A 23,008-nucleotide genomic window follows, 5' to 3' on the forward strand; every position below is an offset into this window, starting at 1 on the left:
ATTTAAAACTGCAAACTTACAAAATATTTTTTTTTAATGTAGGAGCTTAAAGAAGAAACCAAGGTAAAGGAACAGCTTTGCATTCGCCACATAAAATAAAAAGGTGTCTTACCTCCTTAACTCTTCTAAAATGACAGGAGACTTGAAAGAAGTAGCAAGAATAACAAGACTTCAGATCAACAAAGATAAAAACAGATTTGTGCTTGTAAATTGACAAAAATAACTTGCAGAAGTTTATGTAATAGTCAATAACCAGGGATATCAATGCAAGCATCTTAAATACCTAGCAACATTAATTATTAGTAGCTACCAAATTCAGAAATATAGTAGGTCACAAGAATTACATTTTCATCCTCTCAGGTACCGCTTACTTTTGATAAACACCAAGAAGAACCAATTTAAAGACAGCTATGCAAATCTGCTATAGGAGAGACTCTAGATGTAAGCTATTAACCTCTAGAATAAGTAAGCAAATGAGCATTGGAAGGAATTTTGGGGTCAGGAAAAAAGTAAGATTAAGAAAAGATTTAATAAGAAAGTGTGTAAAGCCTCAGAGAAAACATCTGTAGCAAATATAGTGAAATTCTGTCAGCCTTGATGGGTGAGCAGTATGATGAGTGAAGAAGACATGAGGTACATTCTCTATGAATATGAATTACCCTCTCTTAGGACTTTGCAAACTTTTTAACTACCTACATTTTTCTGTATGCTTTAGAGACCCCCTGCGGTTACCAATGTGTTGCCTGAAACAGGTCACGGTCTCTTGGAAGAACCCTCCCCTGTTTTTCTGCTGTGAAACCAGGAAAAAGTATCTTACTATGCATTATTAATATTCACAAGAAATATGCTCTTAGAGGAAAATGATGCAGGGAAATTATGAGAGCAGAGAGAGATCTTTCAAGTGCACAGTTTGAGCATGCCAGAAGCCTGCCATGCTAATCACGCTCTTCTAACATAAAGGGACTGTTGGTATGACTGCTCACTACCTCTCACTCCTGGCCATGGTGGCAAACTGCTGGTGTCTCCTCTCCTCCAGTTCACCTCCAGGCTAAACCACTTACTAGGTCTTCCTGCTTCTCCATAGCCTGATGCCTAGAAAATTTACAGCAGTATGTCATCATTTTTACACAATCACTTACTTAACTTCCAGTTCTCATGCTCCTGGCTATCACAGTCTGTTTTGAGGGGCAGTTTATGTGGATACCTTCAGCTGGGCACTGTCTTTGCAAGTTGTTATATATAATGATTAGCTATTAGGCATTAGTATGCTTACCCAAAAGGTCTTTGCAGGTGGGGAGAGCTCATTCTCTGCAGCTGACTGGAAGGGCTCCCAGGTGTTGCAGAGCTGCTGTGCTGCACCAGCTCTATTGGGACTGATAACTGACAATGATGACTCAACTCAATGACTCTGATTCCTGGGCTAACTCTTGACCAATCTTCTTGGTTTTTTCCTTTAGGATTTCACACTTTTTCCTGTTGTGTTTTCGTCTTGAATGCTTCAGCTGCTAACAATCCCATCTCAACAATTTCACTTTTATCTCTAAGTTTACCTTAGCGACTTTTCTGTGTAATTTCTGACAGGTCTTTCTCAGCAGCATGAGCAAACGTTATGCAGTGGGGATGTATGAGAACTAGGACTTAGAACCTGTGACACAGGTGCAGGACCCCTGAGTTCATCTGGGTGCACAGGTTGCATAGTCCCTGCTATTCTTTGCCAACCTTTGGATACTCATTGCCACATCCCTAGGAAAAGATTCTCTGTAATTCTCCCAGAGCTGACCTAAAACCACATGCAGACTGAAGAGTGTAGCTCCCCACCCATTACCAGGTCTAGCTCAGAGTCAGTCACCTGAGATGTCAAAGCCCTAACATAATAGGAATTTTTAAGACAAAGTGAGATTTATTGCTTGTTCTGGGGCAGAGATTGTGTCTTTTAAGGCCCAGATTCTTAGTGAGGGAGCTTTGATGTGATATTCAAAGCTTTTTTTTGTTTTTCACAGCCCACTCTACTAAGGGACCAAAGTGCAGTCAGAGAGCTGACACAGTATTGGAAACATGGGAAGCTTTTAGCAGCGTGATACTCCACAGCTGGTGTTTATTATAGCAGTTTGCTCGATCAGCTGTGACAACACATCACTGGCCAGCTGCTGCTGCCTTCTACAGGACAGTTGGGATGGGGTTGGTAAGCTTTTTCTCTGTCCTAACAAGAGATTTATACAGTCCAGGGGTTTTAACATGCATGACTGACCATTCATTCTGTTCAGTAGTCTTAGGAGCTTCATTTTTTCATGCCTGCCCAGGAGAGGAGAGTCTGCACACTAATCAGTGACTCAGGTGTTATTTCAGGTACACTTGATGGAGGGTTATAAGCACAAATAGAGCAAAGCTGCATTTGTCAGGCTTGGGTAGAGTGCTGAAAAAGTGGTTTGAAACAAAGGAAGCACCTAAGCATTTCTCTCCTATTATAACCATACTGAGAGAGAAGGAGTGAGCAACCATTGATCACTCTGGTTACTTTTGCCTCAAGTGCATAGACAGTGCATAACCTTTTGCCTACCAGCAAAAGATCAGGCCACAGAATTCATCACCACTACCTACAGCTTATAATACCAAGGAATAGGACTCATATTTTGTCAAATTTATCTAATATATTTATCAAATATTTTCTCTGAAGTTTTTGCAACTCCAAAACTCTAGCTAATGACCTTAGAAATATCAAATCTTGTGGCAGAAGTGTTAAACATCTTGGGAAGATGTTGGGTTGGAGATGGGCACCCAAGGCTTTTCACTAGAAAATAAAATATATTTTTTATGGTAGGCCCTGCATAAAGGGCATTTTCATCTGAGAGAAAATGCAAAAACTACTAAACAAAAGAAACATATAATTTCCATTCTGTGTTTTGGAATGAAATACATTAATGATACAGAATGCTAGGGTATTTCATAGTAATCTAAGACTTCACCACTGTGCCTATCTCAACAGAAAAGACTCACAACAGTTTCTTGCAAGAACCACATATGTTCCTTTTCTAGATGTCTGTACTGGTAAGCTGAAAGTGCAATTACAAGAAAACACATAATGGATACGACATAATGGTATTAATAAAAAGTTTGAGAATTTGAACAAGTTACCTAAAAAACTCATAAGCCTGGAAATACAATGACAACAAATACACCATTAAATACCCCATGAACATATCCAGAGGGAGCACTTGAAGAAGACCTGTTACCATGAAATTATCAAAATGAAGGGCCAATGTAAATACCACGATATCTCACTAGTTCAGACGAGATTTTACACTGATCAGCAAAAATTAGGTGTCACTACATTTACCCTAGATAGCTACAATTGCAGTTTAGTGAGAGTTTTATGCTGACAAATTTGCTTTTGCCAGACATGCTATATATGACAGCACTGTCTGACAATGGGCTTATAGTTTGAAGGACATTATTCTAGGCATTTTAAAATTATATACGTGACTACCTATAGGATAGTGAGTCCATGTTAATTGCCAGTACAGAATAAAACATGTTAAAACAATAAACCAATACCAAGGTGGTTGGTCTTTCTGTCTTGGATGATACAGAAGTCGAGGGATGCCAGCTACTGAGTCCTCATCATGTCTTCTGGGGTCATCTTGGGTCAGTGATAATATGCTGGTTTTGGATGTGCTTTCCTGTACTCAGGAAGAGAATGCAATTCAAATTCCTTCTCCATCAAGTCTAAGGACTTATTCATTGTCTCTTGGTTTCTGATCTGGGTATCCTGAGACGCTGTGCATAGACACTTTGAGATCCTGAAGACTGCTGATATTGGTGTCATCAATACATGCCAGTTTTCTATTGTTCTTTCTGGTGCTTTTGCATTTCCATTCACTATGCACTCATATCAGTCTTCATGGTAGTTTATAATTCCTTTCACAGATAATATAATCACAAAATTATATCAATGAATCATGTGCTGACAGCTCCTGACATTTTGCTAAACAAAAACAAAACACCTGCATAGTAAGAAAATAATATCAGAGTCACTGAAGAACAGCAGGATGAGAAAGATACAAATTTGGGTTAAAAAAAGACCTGTCAGTATTGTAGGAGCTGCCACCACCTCCCGAAAACAGCACTGCTCATCTCTGGGATAAGAAACTAGTCACCAGCATCTGTTTTTCATGAAGTTGACCCAAGGCTTATGCAACATTTGTTCTCAGCAGACAAATATGAGAGATGGACAAAAGTGTTTAGGAGACTGGGGAAAAGGAACTACTGTGAAATGTGCCAGAAAAGGCCACAGACAGGGACTAATCACATCAAATTGCTCAGGGCACAAATGGGTATCTGGACCTGCCACCCCCAAAAGTAGTTATGCTAAGAGACCAAAGACTTGTTCATCCAAGAGCAACTCAAAGATTAAATGAACATGGTCAGCATAGTATTTTTTGGGCAGTATCTTAATTTATTTGTAATGGCATTACATATTTCTGCTATTTTTAGTACTAATCATCAGCAGGAAAAGATGACACTGGACAATACTGCTTTCAGAGACTGAGCTTGCCAGGCAGAATGTCTGCAAAAGCACCACAGCAGAGCCCTTGAAGTTCCACACTACCAACTGACTCAAATATGGACTAAGTCTGACCCCTGGCAGGATCCCCAGCACTGCACAGCCACAAGTGGAGGATACTATATGTTTCTTCAACAGTGCCTAGCTCTGAGACATTCTTGGTCATGCCTGGAAACTGATAACCAGACATAAAGCCCCCTGCTACTAGTGCCAGGTCACATTGGTGCCTAATTCCATGCTGACATTGCCTTGTCACTGTAGGGTGTAAGGAGAGGCCAGAGACCTGCTCTGTGAGATCCTCAGAAGCTCTGCAAGACTCAATTTCACAGGAAAAAGTTTGGGTGCAAGCAAAGCAGATAACCTCTCTGGGGACACACACTCATTTCTGCCTGAAACACCAAATTGTATGTCTTTCTGTATTTAAGGACACTGTCTTCCCAAGAGGCAGAGCAGCTGGGCGGCCAGGATGCTCCTGCTTCACGTCAAAAATGCAAGTTAGAGTTCCCACTTTGAATTAGGCCCAGGTAAAGATTTGAAGCTGAATCTTTTGGGCATAAGGTGCTGCTTAACACAGTACATGATTCTGTGTGCACACTGGCATTTATGCACCTGGGTTCTGGGCTGTGGTGAAAGCCACATCCTGCTGATCCACAGCTTGAGCTCCGCCAGAGTCTGGGGCTACGTTTCCACAGTGAAGACACCTCAGCCACACTGAGGATCCCTTTCTTGGAGCTGCCAGTTATCTCTCTGGAACAATTAATGGGCAGCTTGTTAACCATGGAGTAGTGTCAACTCACAGATGGTTCTGCACATGCCTGGTGGCAAGATTATAGACACTTACTGGTTAAGGGATCAATGGCAGTGGTATCACATGGAGATACACACAGGACCTAAGTCCTCTTGATGAATTTGACCTATTTTTGCCAGGGTTATGACTACAGTGCTTTCAGAGTTTGATAATTTGATTTGTCTACTGCTTTTTCATCAACAAATTGCTACTGCTATTGATAAAGCCACCAATACTTTAATTCAGTTTCAGTTAATCATCATCTGATGTCACAACTGAAACTGAAAACAACATTGAGCTCAGTTCAGTAATTCAGTATTAAAAAAAGTAAGCATAGAGGAAACAAAAAAAGGTGCTATGCTAAATTTCCTGAAATGATCACAGGAAGGAATAAAAAATACATATTCTCTCATTACTCCTCTCATCATAAGCCCTATTGCATCTAAAGGCTAGATAATATGCTTTTCTGTAATACTGCTTCTTCAGGGAAGTATGACTTGCTGCATCTTATCAGTTTGGAAATGTCAGTTGGAGGAAGTGAACCAAATAAATAGAGAAGGTTTATTCTACTTGAGAATTACCCTAAACTCAGAGAAGATATTTAGAAAACTGTTAGAAAGGAAAATAGTAATAAATACATTCCACTTCTAGGAATAAGTTACAGTTCTAGTATCAGTTAAATGGGGGAAAAGAATTTGTATTGAACTTCAACACATTAACTCCAGATTCAGCCAAAGCATTAATCTCTCTATTACTCATTCACTAGGGTTTATAATGCTAACAAGTAGTAACACTTTTCCTACCTCAAACTGACATCAAGGGCTTATCATTCATCCTTCTTGTAGACAGCATGACAATTGACACTCCACAGAGACATTATGAATAAAGCCAAACACCATAGGATTATTAAATAGTCCAGGTAACTTTCTTCATCTTCCAAAGAGACATTTTTGCACACTATAACTTTTTACAAATGTATGACTGTAACAATGACTTGCTCTTGTCTTGAGGTTTTTAGTCCAGGCACAGAGAAAAAAGTGATCCTGTGCAAAGTGAAGACTACAGCATGAAAAACTTTCATTAACAGTCACGGACCTTACACTTTGGAACAGTGTCAGAGCAGTGAAACTAAGAATGAGGATTTTTTCAGTGGCCACTAAGGTGTTATGTAGCCTTTCATGTGTGTACTAATTCAAATCCTGCCTGGACCAGTATTCTTCTTTCAGCCATACTCAGCTGACAATTACTCTGCTAAAGTTAAATGATTGCCATCAGCTTTCTCTGGAAGAAAACAAATAAACAAACAAAAAGTTAACTCTTAGCCTCTCTCTTGTGGTCTCTGGTATAATCCTAGTTCTGTGAGACTTCCCAAGACAGCCTCAGAATCAAAGTGCAAGGTGTTTGTTCCAGTGGCAATGAAAGTTACAAAACTGATCAGAAATTATTGCTTTACAGCAATAAATTTAGATTATGCCGATATGGCGTCACATCTTAGCACTCACCAAAATTAATATTCTGTTTTCTTTCCCATAGAATGAAGAATACAAGCACTATCTGCAGCTCCAGTATAATCTTCTATCCATACACAGATTCCACCAGGTGCCTGAATGTCAATTGGCCTTGACATAGCTTTCTTTTTTAAATCAAAATCCAACCTTTTCACTCTATACCTACTGTTAAAATACCAGTGCGTGCTCTTGTCATCTCCCTCTTTGACCCATACGACTTTCTTCTTTATGGCCCATCATCTGCATAAATCTTTTCTGATGCATTGAAAATAAGAAAATAAGCATGAAACAAAAGGACAAAATTTGTAAGGAAAGCAATGTCTAAACCAATCTGCATATAGCTATTGTGCTCCAAAACATGCAGCCTAATGGATACAGGCTTTCTAATTGCCTGCAATCATGGATAAATAAGAGCCTACATTACTACAAGCTAGGAAGAGAAAGTGTGACTTATTATCTCAATTTGGACTGCAAATCATAAAAGAGTCAGAATAAATTTTGAATTCCTCAGTGCTTGACACTTTCAGAAGATGACAGATACTGACAAAAGAAGACCCCAGAGACTATGAATATAAGCAATTAACACCACCTATTAAATATTTTTAATATATTCTGCAATGGGAACAAATAGGCAATGGGTTTGTAATTTAGTCAAAAGCATTAGAAGGCAGATGCTCAGACAAAATTGGTTTCAAACTCAGTAATCTCCTGTCATCCCTTTTTTTAGGAGTTTACTCTCTACATCCTCAGGAAGCATTACATATTGGAATCTAGTTTCAAATGGTCTTTAACATAGATGCCATTTCTACACGTTTGCATGTTTGTCTGAATGGTCTCTGCAGGTGTGCAATGGTACATAACACTGAGGCATAAAGCTTAGCTTCTATACACTGAAAATCCAACCTTAACACTTAGAAAAGTTTTATCAAAAAGTGGGATACTAATTCAAGGAATTTAGTGCCTTCTTCATCGGCTGAGATTTAGGGCTTTATGTGGCAAGGTCCTAACTGTGCTGCTCCTGACACTGTGAGCAATCAAGCATGTGAGTAAATCTGAACAGCTGACTGTGCCACGTACATGCGCTTTGGGTGGCACATGACTGATGAAATGCTTCACAGGATGTCAGCCAAAATGTGCAGACTGTCACACTGCTCAGACTAAGGGGGAAGATAAACATCTTAAATACTTCAAGAGAGTATGTGTGCATATGCACCTACATCCATATACACATATGCATATATATGTTTATGTACATATAAACACAATTTTCTGGGTGCGTGTATTTCATACATTTATATTATCGCGGCATTGCATATTTTATCTAAGAAGTGATGAAGCTTGAGCCTTGTCCTGCTGGTGCTGGTGAGTTTACAGTCACAGATGAAATTATTGCAGACCATATTTCTAGACACTTCTGAAGAGAAGTAAAACACCTTTAATGCATAAAAATGTGTAATTTTCCCTACTCCTGCTCTAGAGATACATAAAACAGCAAATAGCCCTCTAAGTGAAGTAGCCTTGATCCTATTTGAATTTGAGCATTGGTAACATAAAATGTTTTCCAATTTAAGATGCTACAAATAAATTTTGAAACAGTGACAGAAGAACATATATGTGTTACATATAACTTTACAGCTTACATCACAGTCATCTTTGTATCTCCACTGGAACATAAGGCCAGTCAGCACAGAAGAGATTGAACTCTATCATTGCAAAAGACATTCGCTTGGACATTCATGGGCATTGTGGTTTTGGTGGGAAATTTCATACATCCTGACAGACATTGTGCATTTTCACAAAAGTGTTTTCCTTTTCTGTTCCCACATCAATCTGTGGAAGTTGCCATCAGCTACAATAGGAACAGAAGTGGAAAGAATGAGAAGGCACAGGATTCTCTCCTGACTTTACCATTGAATTTCTGCAAGAATTCCAGGAATTCATTTATTCTTTGCATGTTTTTATTATCTTGGATGTAAACTGGGGATGATTGTCCCCACTGTCCTTCATAACAAGCCACAAAACCCATGCACGCAAGCTAATATTTAAACAACACCCAATCTCCACTAAATCTATGAAAAAAAGATCCAATAACTTTGGCTGGTGAGTTTGGATTGAGTGCTCTAATATTAATCTGGCTATTATTATTATTATATTATTCATATGTGTGTTATTGCAAACATAAACATAAATATAAATAGCTTCCATATTCACATGTCTTCATTTTTTACCCCCATGGTCACTGGAGTCATTAAGGTGAAATATGTCAGTTTTAATTACATGTATTTACAACTGTATTTCTAGTGTACACGTCCCAAGTGATATTTCTTATGGCATGATTTTTCAGACTGGTAATAAAAGCTACATACATTTTCCTTTAAAAGTTTGTGTAATCTGTGTAACACAAAGGCACTAAGCAGTTATATTTTTCTGAATCACGGTGTCTTTTGTAAGAACAGCTGTGTATTTAGTTCAACAGTGAAACTCAAAGTGTTTTACTAATGAAAAGAGAGCCAAATAACCAAGTGCTGGAATGAATTGCAGGCTATTGAAAATGGATAGTTGGCTCATTCAATGTACCCCTCATGAATGATTCCACTTCCCTTTAGACTGGCAGTGAAATAATCCAGATTTACTTTGTATTCTACAAAGTATTTTTAGGGCCTTCTATGATCAATATAAGATATATGAAATACATTTCACAAAGAAAACACAATTTATTCGCTTGTAACAGTAACACTTCAGCATTTACCAAACAATTGCATGTATCTTCTAGGATAAATGACTTTTGGTGAAATTATTTATAGGTTTTCCCATGGCCTTACCACTACCTTTGCACTGTTGCACGTGCATCAGAAAATTTATGAAATTTTGGCAGTCTTGGGAAAAATAATTGCTTGTTTTTCAGATATAGGTGGAATCATTGGCTTACTGAAGGTAATGGGAAAACTCCAATATAAGTCAATAAAACAATACTTTAGATAGGGAATTCAAGAAATCTTAAATAAAAACATCCAAGGTGAACAGAAATATTTTAATTAGTTCTTAACAGAGTGATCTGCAACTATGATTCTTCTTTCTTTAAAGAGTCTTCTCATAGTTTCAAACTATGTGTCTCAGATATTTTTATTCTTTCCCATTTTTTTTCTTCAGGATTTGTTAATTTTTGATTCTGTGTATAAATTTGTTTCTTGCCTTGGAAATACTTCCATAAAAATCTGTGTATCAGGACTGTTTGCTCTTCATGCATAACAATGGAGGAGCCTGGTCCCTGACCAGATTATTAACAGTGGACCATGACAAAAGGGTTCAGAAAGACTTGAGTCAGTCTTAAAAGATTCTTTAGAAAAAATGCTGAGCTGATGAACAGAAATGCCAAGCTGCCTTTTTAAAGACTCATTGCAAGAACTACACAAAAGCATGTTACAACTAGTGTCCCAGAACCATAGAGTATTTAATGTGTGGTAACTTTAAGAGTTGTCAAGGTTTTATAAATTCCTCCAAAACCACTCTACTCCTCAGATCAGTACCGATCAGAATTTGTAGGGCATAGTAACACTGTAGGGACATGGGTTTTGCCAACAGCATCCTCAGCTGTGTTAGGAAAAGCAAAGCCAGCAGTTAAAGGGAGGTGATTCTGCCACTCTACTCAGCACCTTGAGACACAGCTGGAGTGCTGGGTCCAGTCCTTTGCTCCCCAGTACAGAGTGACATGGATACAACAAGAATAACCCCAGAAAAGGGTCAGGAAGGTGACTAAGGGTCTGAAGCATCTGGCATGTGAGAAGAAACTGAAATATGAGCGATGGATTAGCTTGGAGAAGGCAGGCAGGCTGTTAGGAATGCATACACATAATATACAGCAGTGAGTATACATACCTGATGGGGGGTTAAAGAAGAGAGAGCCAGGCTCTTTTCAGTGACATTCAGTGACAGGACAAGAGCCAACAGGTTCAAACTGAAATAAAGAGAACTCAATTTAAACATATGAAAAAACTTCTTTGCCCTGATAGCAGATGAAAGCAACACAGGTTGCCCAGAGAGGGTGTGGAGAATCCATCCTCGGAGCTATTCAAAACCAGGTGGTTGGACTAAGTGATCTCCAGAGATGCCTTTCACAGGAAGCAGTTCTGTGATTCTCCTTCCCTAGGTAATGAGTTTTGGCGTGTAGCACAGCTCCTTCTTCTGAATTTTGTCCTTTCATCTGACAGAGAAACTACCTTCAGCCTAACTGAAGGTAATTTCTTGTTTTCCCAAACCACCTTCTAATTGCGGTAATCGTTTTTTGGGGCACTGTCCTAGGTTACAATATGGATGTATTTAGTATCCTGTTACCACATGTTATGGGGCACTGGCTATTATCTCCTGGTCTGACTCACCCCTGATAACTGTTAATGAGCTATCAAGAACCAACCCTATGACTCATGGAGTTACCTCATCCTATTGTGAGATGCTCCACCCAGGGAGAGGAGCCAAGCATTCCCACCTGGATATAACCCGGCTTTGGAACTGCCCAAGGCAGTCCTGTCTACTGGATTCTCAAAGGATAAGAGCTACTACCACTGGACCTTCAGGTGGCGACCAGACCTTCCAGAGGATCACTGCTTAAACAGAGCTACTTCACTTGCACTGCTACCACCACCCTAACAGGGTGTCAGGTTGTATCTGACTTTGTCAGTGTTTTTCCTTGTACTATTGCACTTATTTTTTAATTTTCCTATTAAATTATAATCCTGACTTGCGATCCCACACTGGTTTGTTTTCAAACTAATACAGGAACCAATCTTGAATAAAACATATTTTAGGTATGCAAATGTGAGGGACAATTTTTATAATGTCAGTTTTCTCATTTATGACTAACATGCTTAGATTTAGACAGTTCAAACTCCATAAGCAGGTAAACTTTATTTCTAATAATACCTAAAGCTGAGGGGGAAAAAAAGCTGTGGACATGTTCCTCTAAACAGGTATCCAAATGTTGATTAGATCTAGATTTGAAACATATGATTACATAAGTTTATGCTGTTAAAATCAATTTTTATTTTCATGAAACTTCTACTTGTAACAACCATATGCACAGAAGTCAAGAAAACGTCTGACAGCGTAGCTTGGAAAAAAAAGATGCAGTACAGAAAAAAATATGTGGATGACAGCTGCTACTCCCCCTTTAAATCTTAACCAGTTTCTCTTGTGTTAAATAGTATCTTCTTTTATTTACTATTCAATAATCATAAATTATTGGGCATCACCAGGCCCTCTGAAGCTGAATTGTTTGTGCTGTATACATTTTCCTTGGTAATATTGTAAAATTATTCATTTTTCTCAAAAAGAAACAGGCAAACAATACACAATATTCAAACCACCTGTGGAAGCACTCTTGAAGAATGTGAGAACATCTCAATAGCTTACATTAGTACAAACACTGAAATCAAGGCGAATAGATTCAGACTTTACTTTCTCAAAGCTGGAAGTAGTTTGGATGCATCATTCCAGCTGAAGTCTACCTCTACTTTTGTTATGCTTCTACAAAAACCCAAGAAGCCTCTTTCTTATAATCCACAAAAAACACGCCAGTTTCATAATTATCACAGGGAATCCCCAGATTTGCCATTATTGATGGGTAGCTCTCACACTCCCCTGTAGAGTTCAGCAGGGAAGTCAATCAATGGGTGTTTAACTGGCTGGCATCCTCTGCACTCACTCCTGCAGTCTGGCTGCTCCTGCCAGCACCAACTCCAGAGCTTTTTTATTGCAGGGCTGGCAGCTGCCTCCATGTCTCTCTGCTCCAGCCAGTGCTGCACAGAGACCTCTCTCAAGTGCTGGCAAGAGAGCTTAAAGAGATTTCAGCAGGCAGAGGAGATCCCCTGCCAGGCTAAAGAAGCAAAGGACTGAGGGAAAATGAATCACTGGGCTGTTTAATCCTTTATTTTCATGTCTGTATAAAGGACAGCAGGAAGTATGTGACCCCCAAAGGAAAGAATTTTCTATCAAAAAATGGCACCATTCTTTCTGTAAGCCTTTCTGTGCTCTCAGAAAGAAGCAACTTTTGCTTCTTGGAGAGATCAGAAGGAGTCTGCCAGGGTGACAAAGAAAAAGGAGAAGTTAACCTCCTGACAATGGTAATAGGTTAAGCCAGTATGAAGGAAGCTTATACTGCAAAGATCGCATAGGACTGAGAAGAAAATTGTCTTTGATTCAGCAAAAGAGGAAATGAAACACCAGAGGATTATGAAGAGAAGGAACACAGTAAAAATGAGAAGCCAGCGAGACGCCCCTTTGCAGCAGCACTTGGAATAAACAAAGCTGCAGGGGTCACAAGGAGAGACAGGACATGACTAAGTCATACAGTCAGACAGAAGCGTTAGGCCTGTGCTACAAGCAGTAGGAACTGTTAGGCCAGTACAAGCAGTAAGACCTCAACACAATTAAGTGGGGAAGAGAAGGAAGACAAAGGAAAACATGAATCATGGGTGGTATTCAAAACTCTATTTGTCAATGAGAGCATCCAGGGGACAATATATAGAGAGTCGAGAGGAAAAAACACAGATGGAAGCCGAGCTCACCTGCAGCAGCAGAAAAAAGAGGAGCCAGCACTAAAGATTCAAAAAGCAAAAGTGAAGAAGAAATGGGAAAAGACTATTTTTTTGGAAGTGCACTGGGGATTTTTTAAGCGTTTGCTGGATTTGGGAAGAGGAATGAGAGCTTCTAAACCAGTCCATCAGTCAGAGCCAATGATCAAATGCAGGCCTTTATGTCTAAGCTGTTAACTGGGGATATCAATGTGATATCCAGCTGATGGAGGAAGGATTGAGCCATACTGAAGGAGATACAGGATTACAGCAATTTTGAACAGTGTGTTTGGAGAGGCTAGACACAAGAGGAATAAAACAGATGAAGTGATACATACAGAAAGGGAATCCAAGGGGTGTTTTTATGACAGGGATGATCTGTGCCTACTTACATTTATTTGAGAGAAAACTTAAGGACTTTGAGAAATAGAAGGGGAAAAAGGCAGGCTGAAGTAGACACACAAGATAGGAGGGGAAGGGATATTTAGAGAGAAAGTAAGAAATAATGAAGTCAACATTTGTGTAACAGCAGACCAAGAAGCAAATGTGGAAAAGGTCAATGATAGAAGTAATTAATTCCATACTTTAACTTTGTTTTTTTTCTGCAGAAGGAAATGAGGTAGTTGCAGTAGAGCCTATTTGTTCAAAGAAGGAGAAAGTCACCATGAAGTGCAAATGAGAAAAGTCATGTTTGTTGTGGGAGAAAAACAGGATGTGGATCTATGACTGAAGTGAAAAGATGAGGATATAGTGATAGTCAGCTAAAATGTCAGATTAAGTATCATCAGAGAAAAGTAGCTCAAGGGTGAACATGTGGATGAAGAAGTGATAATCACTGCCCCATAGTCAGCATCTTATCTATAATCAGAGTTAGCCTTTCTCATTACAACAGTGCAACTGATGTCCAAAAATTATTCAGAAAGCTTCCCAGACATGCTGGTTTTGGCCAGGGTAACATTAATTTTCTTCACAGTGGCTGGTATGGGGCTGTGTTTTAGATTTTTGCTGTACTGTGTTGATAATGTAGGGATGCTTTTGTTTCTGAGCAGGGCTTACACAGAGCCAAGGCCTCTTCTGCTTTTCATTCTGCCACACTGGTGAGGGGGGGCTCAGGGTGTAGGAGGCTGGGAGGTGACACAGCCAAGGCAGGTGACCCCAAGTGACCCAGGGGACATTCCAGACCATATGACATCATGCTCAGTATGTAAAATGGGGGGAAGAAGAAGGGGACATTTTGGAGTGATGGCATTCGTCTTCCAAAGTGTAGTGGTTTGAGTTTGGCTGGGTGCCAGGTGCCCACCAAGCCACTCTATCATACACCCCCTCCCAGGGGACAGGAGAGGGGAAATAAGATGGAAAACAACTCGTAAATTGAGATAAGGCAGTTTACTAATGCAAAAAAAAAAAAAAAAAAAAAAAGCAATAGTTTGGTTTTGTTTAGGCAGGACCAGGGTGGTTAGCAGATCCCCTAGTGTAAACCCCTAGTGGCTTCTACTAAAGTCACATCCCAGTGCTTCCATGTGTCATTACCTAATGCTCTTAACACATAGTCTTAGCAGTCCATTATACCTCTCAATCTTTCCAAGACTCCTCTCACCACGGACCTCATACAGGGTCAGAGCCTCCTCTCAGGCATTCACCTGCACCAGCATGGGTCTCCCCCATGGGCTGTAGGTGGATCTCTGCATCCCCATGGATCTTCATGGGCTGCAAAGGCACAGCTGCCTCACCATGGTCTTTCTTCACCATGGGCTGCAGAGGAATCTCATCTCTGGTGCCTGAGCACCTTCTCCCTCTCCTTCTCCACTGACCATGGTGTCTGCAGAATTGTTCCTCTCACATATTCTCACCCCACTCTTTTCTGGCTGCAATTACAACTGCACAATAGCTTTCTTTTTTTCCTCTTCTTAAATATGTTATCACAGAGGCATTACCACCATTTCTGATCGGCCCAGCCTTGACCAGCAGCACATCTTGGGAGCTGCCAGGGATTGGCTCTGCCAGACATGGAAGAAGGTTCTAGCAGCTTCTCACAGAAGCCACCCCTGTAGCTCCCCTTCTACCAAAGCTTGGCCATGCAAACCAATTACACCAGGCAACTGTTACATGTGAAGGGGTCCTGCTCTCCCAGAGACGGCTGAACCCCTGCCTGCCCATGGCAAGCAATGAATTAATTCCTTGTTTTGTTTTGCCTGTGTGCACAGCTTTTGCTTTCCCTATTAAATTGCCTTTATCTCAACCCACTAGTTTTCGAATTCTTACCTTTCTGATTCTTTCTCCCAATCCTGCTGGTGGGGCAGTGAGTGAGTGGCTGCATGGGGCTAGACTGTGGCTGCAGTGAAACCACGATATCAGATTAGTGTGGTCATGCAATAAACAAATGGGTCTCAAAAAAACTGATTAACCAAGAAGGACGAAGAAAAAAACAACCCAAAAAACCCCACAAGTACCCCCTTCAGGGTGTAGCTGATTATAACTTTTTCCACTCCAGAAAGTACACTTTCTTTTCAATTTCCAGTCTCACATATACCTTCTTAGCCTTGTGCTCAAAATTTACAAAGCTTTGGCTTGTCAGCTCTGGGAATTCTCTGTCTTTCCTCAGAATATTAGTTACATAATAGCTTCAGCTGAGCAATCAAAGCGGTGATAGGTCAAAAGGAAGATTTGCCTGAGGTGATGCAGGAAGTTGATGGCAGAGCTTGAAGCTGAATACACACTTCTCTGCTATTCCGACAGCACAAAAACCAACAGAGCCTCCTTGACTGTTTGGATTTTGCTGGCTTTTTTCCAAAGTAGCACTGTTTCTGAAACCAAAGCTACAAAATGCAATGGCATGGAAAGAGCTAATAAGCCAAAGAAATATCCCCAAATGGCACTGTTTACTAGCTCTCAATGGCACTTCCATGATGTTACTAACAAATTATATAACTTACACTCAATATTTTCTATATGTATAGCATAGTTTGTGTCATTTCAACTGCTTGTAAATGTGTACAGTTCTTGAGATATTAAGAGGAGCATGTTAAGCCCAGCCCTCCGCTTGGACTTTACGCTCCTCACCTTCAAAATACTTAGGTCCAAATGTGCCACAGCTCTTTGGTACTGGCATTTCTAGTGATAAAAGAACTTGAAAGACATTGTTCAACCCCTTCACATCTGTTTTGTGGGATTAAATGACAACTACTGAAAATTTTAGTTAGTAAGTGGTGGCAACACCAAATACAACACTGAAGTTTAGAGGGATGAATTAACATTTTTTGACATTGCATAACAGTGTAACATTTACTTGTCAACAGTGCAGGATGTAGTAAATAGGCTAAGCAAAGAAGTAAGAGGGCCAGGACCACAAGGCCACTCTTCTGAGCTGACAGCAGTGATTGAGATGACACATCCTGCACTTCAAATTGCATTCTTCAGGTCCTTTAGGGGTTATGATTTATCTGTGATTGATTAAGGAATGGACAAGGCATCACAGCATCACTCTTCTCCATGCCATGACAACATTCTCAGAAATTTCAAGATTTTTCTCCAGTGAGGTTATCTGGCATCAGCTTCTTGAGAAAATGCCTTCAGAACTGAACATGAAGCATCAAGTTTTTAAGATCAGAAAAACTGTGAAACAAGCATTTCGTTAGTGCAAAGGATCTCTATGAATTATAGAGATATTCATTATTATTTGCATTATCAGAATCTAGACACTGCAGCTTATAAAGATGATGCTTTCATGCTACTTGGAATAAAGGAGCAAAAAGATGTTTCTATCCCTTGAAATTTATCGTCTATTAAAATTGATAGCTGATAGATCCTGACTGATGGGGAAAAGAAGGGCATTAATAAAAGTATTATGATTGGCACAATAGTAACATCCCACTTCAGACATATGAAGCTCCTATAACCATGAAGAAAGGCTGCTCAAGAGCAATTACAGTAAAATTTTATAAGGCAAAGGCAAAGCTATATGTATGTTGAATCCTCTATCTGAGTCTCCTTTTTAAGAAGCTCATCAGAAACTGTTTTTGTAAAGAGAAATGTTTATAAACATTGCTTTTTTAGCAGAAGTCATAGGGAACATTGTGAGGACAGGGGTTCTCAGTCATGAGTTAATGTTTGTTGCAACAGATTACAAATTTAGATGGATTTTGGCATTAAATTAGCACAGTTTCTTTGGGTTATTTCTATAAGTATTCCAAAAACGCATATTGCGAACTTAGAATAATTGCTTACTGGTCTTTATCCAAACTTAAGCACGCACCTTTGCCACTGGAAAATAAAGACCAGGCTCTGTTTAGGAACTAGTTAGAGCAACGAAACAGCCCAATGTACAATTTCTACAAGCAGCCTTATCCAAAGCATAAATAAGATAAAAACTGGGACACGGTAAGACCATGGGGAGTGGTCTCAATTACCTGCTAACACTTTAGTTTTTCGTTCAGTAGAGAGCGAGCTGCTCTTCACTCTATAAAATTGCTTCAATGGCTTTCTTCAGAGTGGGGATTGGTTATGATGGCACATTTTAGTACTGTTATCCCAAGGGCCTAAATCTGAAATGATGGAGTCAACCTAATGGTGATCTGTGCTACTCGTTTATTTGCAGAAAAAAAGAGCAGATGACCAGCCCATGTAGGTGTATTTTTATACTTCCACTCCAATGGAGCCGCAGTGAGGGCACATAGCCGCTGCTGTCGTTGTCACGGGCCGAGGTTCACCAGCCCAGGGCACTCGGGGGCTCCGGGGGGAGCCGCCCTGGGGAGCACCCCGCGCCCCGGCCAGGTCTCCCTGGAGGCGCCCGGCCCCGCCGCATCCCTCCGGGCCCAGGCCGGCTTGGCTACCAGCGCTCCCGGGGCCGCCGGCGGGGACCGGAGCCGCCCGGGCTGCTGCAGCGCCCGTGCCCCGAGCCGCCCTGGGAATCGCAGCGGATCGAGGCGGGCTGACTGGCGGGCGGTGCGCCGCAGCGGAGCGGAGCGGAGGCGGCCCGGCCGGGTCACGCCCGCCCCCGGCCGCGCCACCGCCCCTTCCTGTCATGGCCGCGGCCGGGCGCGGGGAGCGCGGCGGGGCGGCGCGGCACGGCGCCTTCGGCTGCTGAGCGCCCCGCGGGCGGCGCGGAGCGGGGACGGCCCAGCCCGGAGCCGGCGGCAGGAGGTGACTGAGGGGCACCGTGCAGGCACGGTCTCCAGGGGGCTGCCCCGAGGAGGGGCCGCCCCGCAGCCCCGCGGCGTTCGGACGGGGCTGCGGGGTGCGGGCGGAGCCCGGCGCTGGCCTCGCCGGGGGTGCGAACGGAGCAGCCGCTTATTCGGGTGCCCTGGCGCGCGTTTTTATCGTGTGCACCCCGGGAAGGAGCTGTCCCCTCGGGAAGAACTGTTGCGAAGAGGGCGGTCCGGGCTGCTCCTCCGGGCGCCTTTCCGAGTTGTGGGAACCAGGAGGGACATTTGTCCCGCAGTGAGGGTGTGCACGGTGGCACTGCCCGGGAGGTTAAATCCCCGCCCTCCCCAGTGTACCGTAGTCTGTCTGTGCTCACGGATGCCGAGGACGCCCGGTGTTAGGAAGTGTGGGTGAGCGATGTGCAACAGCCATAAGCCCTAAACGCCTGGTGAAACAGGCCAGCGTAGCAAAGCACCAGGCAAGCAGGCTCTGGGAGTTGCAGGCAGGAGAGCCTATTCTGACATGACCTCACGGTAAGACTTCAAAAGATTAGATTAGTTTCAAAAGAATTACAAAACAAGATAGCAAACCCACTGTGGCCGTCTCATGATAATAAGTCATTTGCTTTTGTAATTGGGAAGATAATACTTGAATTTCACGAGCCTCATACAGATACCTGTAATGCATCAATCACATCAGCTGGCTTTTGGCAAGACAAATCCAGGGGGTAAGGAAGGGAAATGCGGTAATGTTCCTTTTGTTTTCCTTGTAGATACCACTGAAGAGCCTGCTCTCCATCACTTTCCTCATTCAACTTCCCCTTGGGGTCAGCTGGTCGTCAGCATGCCTTCAACCAAGAACACCTCAAGACTTTTCCTGGTCCTCCTGTCGTTGCTGCTGGTGCTGCCAGTAGTTGAAGCCCTGGATGCAGGAGATACCATTGCCTTCCTCCTAGGCCTCGCTGTCAGCGTCGTCGGGTTCTGCGCCTGCCTTGGCTTGTATGCAAGGAGAAGGAATGGGCAGCAGTGATTTCCAGAAAATGCTCAGATGAAGTGAATTTCCAAACACCACTTGGGGTCGGGTGTAAGACCGAGCTTTGGTTCTGGATAACTTTCAAAAAACATGTAGCAGATATTTCTGCAAATACCTCCTACTGTTCAGTACAACAGAATCAACACTGTACCCAGTAAAAGGGATTTGTATGATCTGTCTTCATTACAAAAAGATACTTTTATATTGCTTATGGTTAAATACTGCCTTAGAGAAGGGTAAAAACCTTTTGAATGGGGAAGTAAAACTATAGGGTGGCTCACAGTAAAAGCTGATAAATTTAGCATGTGAGAGAGGCCATAAACAAGTACCATAATTTTGGTTTCAGTGTTTAATCAGGAGGAAGCAGCTATTAATCTTCTGGTCAGGATGACAAGAGTTTTGAAATTAGTTCTAACTAGATAGCTAGTGAGCAGAGTGCTCTCACTTGTGTGCTTGTGCTCATATTCTCTGTAATGACAGTTAACACCGAACAGCTCACTTCTGCTGTCACAGGGATGAGACTTAAAAGAATCAAGGAAACATGAAAGATTTTTTTTTCTTTTAGAATATTTTTAGAGTATTTTTATTTTAGAATATGCCACTTCTGTAGCCCATTCTTGTTACCGAGTAGATACATTTAAGAATGAGACGACCATTTTTATTTAACATGTATTTCACAGAAAAGTACACATAAGGCTATATAAATCAGATTAGGGATGTGGGTTTTGTCTCTTGGTTATTTGTACTCAGCTTTCCTCAAGGCACACCAGGTTTAAGGCTTACTTTGTCTGGTGGTTGTACATTTTTCTCCAAAACTGAAGATTTTCCTATTTTGATGAGAAATTCTATGTAGTATTTCTGCATTAGAAGGTTATTAGAATAATAACAAGACCATTGTGCATGTTTGTTTTACAATGTAGAAGGAACTTGTTTTGTTGAAATCCTGGGTTTAGTCAACGGGTCCATTGTTCTTGAGTGTATTCCTTGTGACAAACTTATGTTGCTAGCTGAGTGTTTAGGCTTCTCTAACTGATGCACATGAGTTCCACAGAAGATTAGGACCAAAACCGAAGTAAAAAATACTAGTGCAGAATGGGAGGATGTAAATAGTCTTATTGTATTCATGCTCAATCAGATTGCTTGGTATATGGTTGAAAGACATAGTAATGTGTCTAGGACCTGTTTCTTTAAGTACCAAAGGTGAAATGGCTCAGCCAAGAATGTCTGCCACAAGTCTCTGATTCGTTAGGGTGTTCTAGCTGTCTGCTTGAGCCAAGGGGCACAATCTGTAACAGCAGCAGAATAAGGAACATAGGAAAGCAAGCTCTCCACAGTTCACAGAATTTCCTTCTGTGCTTTGGGCACTGCCACTCTGGCTAGAAATCTTGGCTTTTGTCTTTCAGAGCTATGTATTTTGATACTATTTCACTTCCTCTGTGTGTCTGTTCAGTAGAGCACAAAGAATCGCTAGAAGAGTTGTTGGGCAGGTCTTATGTAAGTAATTGGATGGGCAAATCATGTTCTCCAAATCCTGATTTCTGCATGACATTTTTGGCAGAAAGTGACACGATGCGTAGTTACTATGTGCAAATGAAATTTACAGCCCTAAGGGGAGCTTCAGACAGTAGCATCACCTTTGAAAGCTCCCTAGCAGCAGTAGAGGATCACGCTTGGATCTGTACTTGCACCCACCCAGTTGAATTATCACATACAGGATCATGTACAGCTGATGTTCCAGCTTAGCTAAACAAACAAACAAAAAAGAAACCACATAAAAACCCACCAAAAAAAGAAAACCAAACAAAAAATCCAAACACAAAAATTTAAAAAACCCCATAAAATAACCCCCCACAAAATTGCTACTCAATTCACTTTATAATTCCCAAAGTTACAAAATTTTGCCATTTTTTCAGTGAAATATTAAGTATTGCTCTTTCAATAGAATACATTTACATTTACACCTTGGAAAAGATCCCTGGCAATAGTTTCACAGAATTGGGCAACGGTTTCACTGCAGGAGAACAAAATTGTAACAGAGTAATTATCTTCAGGCAATAGGGATATGAGAAATTGTATTATTTGCCCAAAGCTGTATGTACTTCATTGAAAGGTGTTTGCACAGCATAATGGCTTTGTTTCCTGAGTTCTGAGAGAAGCTTTTTTGTTACAGACTTGCATTTGTCAATGATTGAGTGTAAAGTCAGATACCCTGTTTTTCCTCTGTCTTAATAAACTTTGACGTATGATTTGTCATCAGCTTGATGAAGTAATTGTTATGAAAAGGAAAAATTGAGATGACAGAAATTACTGAAACTGTTGAAATTCCTTCTGGTGACTTACTTTCTTATCTACTTTTGCTTATGTTAGATAACTTTACCAACTAATGTATCATAAGGTGTGTTTTCAGTTAACTTTTGTGCAGTGAGTGTACTTCACTTGGTCCTACTACCTGTTTATCCTGTTTCAGTAACTGCTTACTTTAAGGCACTTCAAGGGAGCCGGTCCCCTTATTTTGACACTGTCAGCTTGTAGTTGCAAAGAATCCTGTTTGCCTGGTACAAGGAAAACTTGAAGTATTTGCTTTTCCTTTTGACTGAATTTTCAACATATCTTATGTAGTTGCCTTCATACCAGAAAAGCTATTTATGTCAGTTTTCTAGCTGGAGACACAAGGATATAAAGGACCATTTTCTGTTGGTTTTTTTCTTTTGAAGAAATACTATGTTTTAGAGCTTTAGTTACTTCAATTATACTCTATTTTTTTTTAATTTTAAAAGAGCTAGTTTTATTCCACCATTTTGTGAAAACAGGGTTCTAGCTCTTTCAGGATTTCAGCTACTGCACAGATCAGTTCACTTTGTGCACTAAGCTAATACTATTAGTAGCTGTTTACAGAGCATAAAGTAGAAACAGCCTGACAATGTCCACCTCTTAACAAATACCACCTACCCTCTGATAAAAATTACTACAGGACAAGAAGAGTAGCTTTTAACTGCTATGATTTCCATATGCTTTAAAAATAATGTAGCTAAAAAGCAGCCATCCTAAAACATTTAACAGTCCATGTGCAGTCCCTTTGTGAACGAACAGAAAGCCTTCACTTCTGGGGATGTACCTTCAGGTGCTGCACACCAGCTAGGCCTTACCATTCTGCTGTGTACAGCAGTACCTGGGGCTGGAATACAAAGGCTTCACCTAGCTTTTAATGCACTTGCTTCTCTGGGTGTGTGAACACTGGTAAACCATTTTCTCTTACTCAGATAAATTCTGCTGCTGCTGCTGTTGCTGCTTTAAACTATTGTGGGATCTGGCAATTCTTTGACATCTTGCATTTGAGGACCTTTATATGCTTACAGGTATTAATGTTTGCATCCCAGTTGTATCCTTGGGGCAGGTGGAAGGAGAATCACTGGCT

General features: G+C 41.0%; 1 protein-coding gene across 3 annotated transcripts; it reads left to right on the top strand.

The window, feature by feature from the left end:
* The first annotated feature begins 18,403 nt into the window (after positions 1-18,403).
* SMIM30 (small integral membrane protein 30) lies at positions 18,404-21,846 on the top strand. Of its 3 annotated transcripts, none has more exons than XM_085042934.1 (2): positions 18,404-18,561; positions 19,334-21,846. In XM_085042934.1, the coding sequence occupies exon 2, from the start codon at positions 19,405-19,407 to the stop codon at positions 19,588-19,590; it is 186 nt and encodes a 61-aa protein (XP_084899060.1). In that variant the 5' UTR covers positions 18,404-18,561; positions 19,334-19,404; the 3' UTR covers positions 19,591-21,846. The 3 variants fall into 3 exon arrangements, with proteins under 3 accessions (XP_084899060.1, XP_084899075.1, XP_084899069.1); XM_085042949.1 differs by lacking the exon at positions 18,404-18,561 and adding an exon at positions 18,675-18,971; XM_085042943.1 differs by lacking the exon at positions 18,404-18,561 and adding an exon at positions 18,981-19,094.
* The last annotated feature ends 1,162 nt before the right edge of the window (positions 21,847-23,008 follow it).

Source organism: Lichenostomus cassidix, chromosome 1Aa (assembly GCF_008360975.1).
Source record: "Lichenostomus cassidix isolate B80296 chromosome 1Aa, HeHo_3.0, whole genome shotgun sequence".
Taxonomy (NCBI): Eukaryota; Metazoa; Chordata; class Aves; order Passeriformes; family Meliphagidae; genus Lichenostomus; species Lichenostomus cassidix.